The following is a 6,777-nucleotide window of genomic DNA, read 5'->3' on the forward strand; positions in this document are numbered from 1 at the left end:
AACAGTTCGCGTGAACACATTCTTTGTCTGTGGTTCCACATTTTGTATGTTGTCAAACAATTCAGTTGCTTTTGCTTTGAAATTTCTGAGGCCTGCAAACTAACCACAATCATTGCATGCCGTGACTGTCAAATCGCTCGGATGCCAATCATCTTGCAACAATATTACACCTATGCCCATTCCAAACATATTATACTCCAACGTGAAGGGTTTCTTAAAAATATAGGACTTTAAATAGAGCGGAACTCATGGAATTTTTTAGTACATTAAGTGCCACCTCTACTGATTTAGACCAATTCAAAGAGTTCATTTTGAGGAAATTATTTAATGGTGCAAAAATGTTATGATAATTATGTATAAATTTTAATAGCACATTATCAAGCCTATCAAATCATGCAAGATTTTCAGATGTTTAAGCCATGCTCATTCTTGTCTTAAAATTTTCTTCAGGTGAACCTTAATATCTAATTGTGAAATGATATAGCCCAAAAAATCTATCAGTTGAACTCAAAATGTACACTTAGAGTGCTTTTAAAAGAAAGATGATCCTACAAGATCTTGAGAGTTATATCCACATGACAAAGATAATTACTTCTTTTCCTATTATAGATGAGAATACTATCAAAGAAACCCCAAATTAGTTTATAAAAGTAGTAATTAAATATTATATTTATGAGGCTCTAAATGTATAGGGGGCATTGAATAAGATGTAGGGCATGACTAAAACTTCATAATGTCCATTCTAAGTCCAAAAGTCAATTTTAGGAATGTCGTCTTCTTACCTAAATTTAGTGATAGCTTGAATAAATATCCAACTTAGTAAAAAATCAAGCTCCTAAAAGGTCATTTAACAAATCATCAATAAAAAGTGATAAGAAAATTATCCTTCATGGTTAATTTATTGAGTTCACAAAAATTAGGCACATGTACCAATCCCCATATTTCTTAGTGACCATAATCATTAAAAAGGAGTAAGGATTATCACTAGGGTGAATGCTACCTTCCTGATGGAGTTGCTTGACTATTTATAGATTTCACTATTTTTTTCAAAAGAGTACAAAGAAGATGGCTTCCTAGAATGAGAGGAATGGAATGGTCATGCGACATTGGAGGGGGTAAGCCTTTGGATTCCTTCATAACTAGTTGAGACTTATCAAGAAGCCATTATAAATTTGGCAAAGGAGAAGAAAAAGTATGTTGAACCTCAACAAAATGACATTGGAATAAAATAACAAAACTCCCTCTCTTCAATATTGTTTCCATATGATGGTATTTGACCATCTAATCTTATCCTACCTTCATTACATATAATATATAAATTCTTAGCTATTATAGTGAAATTTTAACAAAAATGGGAGTAATAATTATCATAACTGATTGGAGCTAAAGATTTTTATCATCACACACCTAATACCACATCTACACTACCCAAGGAAAGACAAAACATATTAGTGGTCAATTGATAATCCCCAAGGTAATTCTAAGATTATGACATGTGTGAATACATAGGATATTGTTCTAGATTGGTCATCATAATTAAAAATTACAACAAGTTTGCACATAACAAAGTAGCTAGTTTGACATTTTTTATTTGATAATATTTTGATTGTTGTACCACTATTTATTTAGGCCACTAGATTTTTCCTTTTGATATGATCAATGACCATAATAATTTGGGAGAAATAGAACACAACCAAGACATGAATAAAATTATGAGACTTAAGCATTGATTGTTACTCAAGGGAATCCAATTCTTCTTTAGCATTTGAAATTTATTCAAAATTGTTGGGCAATATTTGATGTAATACTAGCATTTCTCTCAACACTTGTGACTCTTTTTCCATGGTTGATCAAAATTGTAAAATAGGCCTTTAGCCCATTATTGAAATATCTTCTAACAAAGCCTATGAATTATGATACTTTTAATACCTTAATTGAATTCCTCTTTTCTTGATTTTAAAGAAAAGTTAGAAGTACATAGTTTACACTAGGATGTAAATTTATCCTCTACAAGCCTTCCCAAGGATAAGAAATCTCAAGATAACATTTGGATAAAACATGATAATGTCTTCCTAAAGATCCTCTTTGAGTCCATTCATGAAATAACTAGAAAAAGGATTATCCCAAACCAATATTGTAAAGTTTTAGTTTCTTAAACATATTTTGATATTTTTACTAGGTAACCTTGAACAAATTCATCAATTAGTTGTTGGCCCAGTTTGTCATTGCGTCAATAGACCGATCTATCAATGCCCGATATAAACTATAGAGATATGGATCACACGAGAGGTGGTTAGTCCCTTGTCACGAATCCCAAGGGTAGTGCTGACCATTTTGCTAACAATCTCCCACTTAGTGTTACTCAAAGGTATTCAAACCCGTGACCCAATGCTCTGATACCATTTATTGGCCCAGTTTGTCATTGCGTCAAAAGACCGATCTATCAATGCCCGATACAAACTGTAGAGATATGGATCGCACGGGATGTGGTTAGTCCCTTGTCATGAATTCTGAGGGGAGCGCTGACCATTTTGCCAACATTAGTAAGTAAACCAGCAAAGTTATCATTTGAATTAGGACCACAATGAATTAATGATTCCTTATAAAACTAAAACTAGGTGAGAAATGAGAGTCCCATCCAACCATTCAAACTATTAGAAGGCTTGTTTCTTTAAGTAAGAAGAGGTAATGGACAAATTTTGGTCCTATGGAACTTGATAAACTATAAAATAGTCATCATTCTTGCCAAAAAAAATCTAGTAAGATCTATATATAATTTAAGAAATCCTAGTTTAAGGGGACAAGGAGATCACACTAATTAGGCTACTAAGAACTTCTTTTAGGAGTGGAAGATTAGTTTTTGCTTACACTTAGAGTAGCTGGTTCATTTAATAGTAGAGTTAGGAGAGAGAACCTTTAAGTTTATTGAACTTTTCTTGGTTTTCCTATTGCATTAAAAGGTTATATGCTGCCTAAGTAAAGCAACTAAAAGAGTCATCACTTCACTATACCTTTTGTGGGAAATCTATCTAAGGAAAGAAGGTCAACTCTTCTAAGGATATTTGAAAACCCTTAACATAAGGTTTGTAACCTAAAATGAACAAAAATATATTTGAAGAGGAATTTTTGGTAAAAACATGGGTAATAGATTTAATTCAACTATAATTGTAACACATTTTTACTTACCAAGATCCCTATAGTGAGGAGTGGGAGCTTATAATGGATATTTAAAGATAATCCTAAATTAATAAAACTAAATATAGATATTGCCTTAAAAATAGCTTAGATACCACCTCAATGAATCTACAAGATAACATATGTTGAACACATTGAAATATTACATAATAAAATGCTTTTATTATCTTCACAATACCACTTTGATGGGGTAATATCTAGATAGAGCATACACTCTCTTTAGTTGCAGAGGTTCCATTTCTAGTTCGAAATCCCGATGCAGAGGCAAGGGCAGTTGATCACCCACCACTCAATATTCAACATAAGTAAAAGTATACAGCGGAAATTACCATACAGCAATCATGATGTTGGGGGTTTAGCAGAAAATGAAAATCATTATCCATTAATTCTGTACTGTCTGTTATATCGGAAAATTCTATTATATGAATTAAAAAACCTTGAAAAAACTATCAAGATATCCATAAAAAAACCTTCCACATTTTACATACATGTCTATTAGAGCACTTACAACTATAACATCTGATAAAAATTCCCCTTTCTGAATGCTTTGATGGATGCCCATATCCTATTCCAAAGCTCCCATTCATTTATTAATAATGGAAAGCAAACTCACAGAACCAAAGGACTTAGTTTGCGCTCTTTAAGCTGGGATGTTTTTACAGTCTGGGAGTTCCTTCTGTACTGAACTCAGAAACAACTAAGAATATTACATTACATCTTCCACTGCCCACAAACATTACACGACTGCAATAATAATTTAGCTTTTCTTTGTTCATGTTTTGGAGCTTGGAGAATAAAGTATATTTGGAGAATAAAGTATAAATAGGACGTGTTACACAGTTTGCATTGTTCCAATAAGTTTGTATTGACAACATCACAATTTCTCAAAGTGCAAACACATGAATTGGAACATTTTACAAGCTCAAAGAACTAGAACATAACTCCATCTGGATTTGACAGGAAAGAAAACTAGCTTGTGATGGAAGTAAAACTTGAAAGTAAAAACATAAAGGACTAAAACTTCTTAATCGGAGTTATAAACATCTAAAATGTAGAACTTTGACTATCAGATGCCAATGCTTCTGTGGGATTGGTATTCCGCAGGAGGTCTGATATGGTAGATGTCAAATTAGAAGCAGCTGTAGCTCCCATGAAAGACGTCTTGAGGTTTTCCAAGACATTGGCTACATCTCTTATGGAAGGTCGCTCTCTTGGTGATTCAGCGGTACAAAGCAAACCAACATGAATAAAAAAAAGAAGACATCTATTGTCTTCCGTGTTTTCATTCACATCTTTCAATAGCTCACTATCTACAATATCTGCCAATCTTTCTGGAAAAGCCAACCTCGCCCACTTTTGCAAATTCATGTCTCCCACAAATATGTCATCACTTGGCCTCTTCCTTGTAACCATCTCTAATATCAGAATCCCATAACTGTAAACATCTCCCTTTGTAGAAACACTCCCACCCAACCCATACTCTGCAATCAATTTTATTCATTAAATTATTAAAAAGCTAATGAAGTAAATGATAATTTCAAATATAAAGAAAAAACAAAAAGAATTTACCTGGAGCAATATATCCAATGGATCCTTTGAGTGCAAATGTTGTTGTACTCACTGAGTCTATGGAATTTGTAGTAGTTAAACGAGATATGCCAAAATCAGTCACAAGGGCTGTCATGTTGGCATCCAAGAGCACATTGCTAGGTTTTAAATCACAGTGCACAATTTGTAGAGGACAATCATGATGTAAATATTCCATGCCATGTGCTACATCTACAGCAATGTTCACACACTCTCTCAATCCCAATTTATAAAAGCCCTGATCATCTCTGTCAGGGTGCAAATGTTTCTCCAAGCTCCCATTACAAGCAAATTCAAGAACCAAACCTTTCAAATCAGCGTAGAAAAATGCACTTATGATTCTGATGAGGTTATGGTGCCGAATTCTCCCTAACAATTTGCACTCTCTCTTAAAACTCTTAAGAGCTTCTTCATTTTGCAAATTAAGAGTCTTGATGGCAATTACCCTACCATCCTTCAAGATGCCTTTGTAGACAGATCCGAAGTTGCCCACTCCTAGCAAGTTTGACTCATCAAATCCAGACGTGGCAATGACAAGATCTTGATAAGGAAATTTTTGATAGTTGAGCCTTCGGAAAATAAAGCTTGAGGGACGGGTTAGTTGCCCTGAATGTTTATGCCTGCAAACAATTCCTATAATGAAGCAGCATAATACAAATACAATGGTTCCAACAACTGATAAGACTATTTTTTTGAGCAGGGACTGTTTTTCCTCAGTTTGATTTGGGCATGAAGACAATGAATATTTTTTCGGGCTACATAGGCCAGGATTCCCCATTAACAGTGTTGCAACAGTTCTATTTGGAAATAAACCTGCTTCTGGAATCTGCCCTGAAAAATTATTGAAAGAAAGATCCATTTCTTGGAGATTTTTTAATTTGGATAGTGAATTTGGTATTGGACCTACAAAGGCGTTGTGGGAGAGATTTAGATGTTCTAATGCTTTGCAGTCTCCTAGAGAATATGGAATGACACCAGTGAGTCAATTTCCAGATATATCTATGGCTTTTGTAGAATTTTGAACCTGACCTATCCTCTTTGAACCAACTGATTAGCAAACAATAACAACAAAAAGAAGAAAACACCAATATCTTTATTGAAGCTTAATTAAAAAATTACATAGAGGCTGTATATATAAAGAATTTGCAGTCTAGAAGAATAAATAATAACTGCAATTCTAAATATATTCCTAGCTTTGCATGGAAAGCTACTAAGGCTCTCAAACTAAAAAAAGCAAACTACTCCCTAAATTAAGAATACAATAAGTGCATGCACAACATGCTTTATTTACTAAAAACAAACTCATGCAAAAAGCAAAACTAAAAATAGTCCTAAGGATTCATGCATGCTGGAGTACATGCTTTATTTGCATGAATAAACATAAAAAAATTATTAACTAAAAATAGCTTATGCATGGTGATGAATGGATAGCTTCAATGTCCAAACTGGAGTTGCATGGAGCTACATGCTAGAGCAGCATCACTTATCAACATACTCCCCCTTGATGCTGAGAGGGCTGGCAATCTTATCTTGTAGTGCTATAAACTGAGGTTTTGCAACCGCTTTGGTGAATATATCTGCTAGCTGATCCTGGGTGTTGATGTGCTTCAATTCGACATCCTTCTTTTGCACCAAATCTCGTATGAAGTGATATTTCAAATCAAAATGCTTAGTTCTGCTGTGATGAACCGGATTCTTAGCTAACTTGATGGCACTCACATTGTCACAATAAATTACTGTAGGCTGAATTTGTTTTTCTCCAATTTCTTCCAAAACTTTTCTGAGCCAAAGAGCTTGTGTACCTGCTGAGGTAATTGCAACATACTCCGCTTCTGTAGATGAGAGGGCAACAATACTTTGCTTTTTTGAGCTCCAAGTAATTAAACCAGAACCAAAAGAAAAACAATTTCCAGATGTAGATTTACGGTCATCTATACTACCTCCCCAATCTGAATCACTAAAACCTACTAGATCGAACTTTTCAGAAGGGTAGTA

At 34.1% G+C, this 6,777-nt stretch overlaps 1 protein-coding gene across 1 annotated transcript; it reads right to left on the reverse strand.

Annotated features, from left to right (window-relative positions):
* Window positions 1-3,674: 3,674 nt before the first annotated feature.
* On the reverse strand, window positions 3,675-5,783 carry LOC131042019 (probable LRR receptor-like serine/threonine-protein kinase At3g47570). Its single transcript, XM_057975306.2, has 2 exons — window positions 4,765-5,783; window positions 3,675-4,676 (listed from the first exon to the last, which is right to left on the reverse strand). The coding sequence occupies exons 1-2, from the start codon at window positions 5,639-5,641 to the stop codon at window positions 4,240-4,242; spliced, it is 1,314 nt and encodes a 437-aa protein (XP_057831289.2). The 5' UTR covers window positions 5,642-5,783; the 3' UTR covers window positions 3,675-4,239.
* Between the last annotated feature and the right edge of the window lie 994 nt (window positions 5,784-6,777).

This window comes from Cryptomeria japonica, chromosome 5, assembly GCF_030272615.1.
Source record: "Cryptomeria japonica chromosome 5, Sugi_1.0, whole genome shotgun sequence".
NCBI classification, from domain to species: domain Eukaryota; kingdom Viridiplantae; phylum Streptophyta; class Pinopsida; order Cupressales; family Cupressaceae; genus Cryptomeria; species Cryptomeria japonica.

Coding starts and splice junctions, on each gene's coding strand:
- LOC131042019 (XM_057975306.2), bottom strand. CDS start 5,641: ATGGATCTTTCTTTCAATAATTTTTCAGGGCAGATTCCAGAAGCAGGT. Junction 4,677..4,764: donor CATTGGATATATTGCTCCAG/GTAAATTCTTTT, acceptor AATTGATTGCAG/AGTATGGGTTGGGTGGGAGT.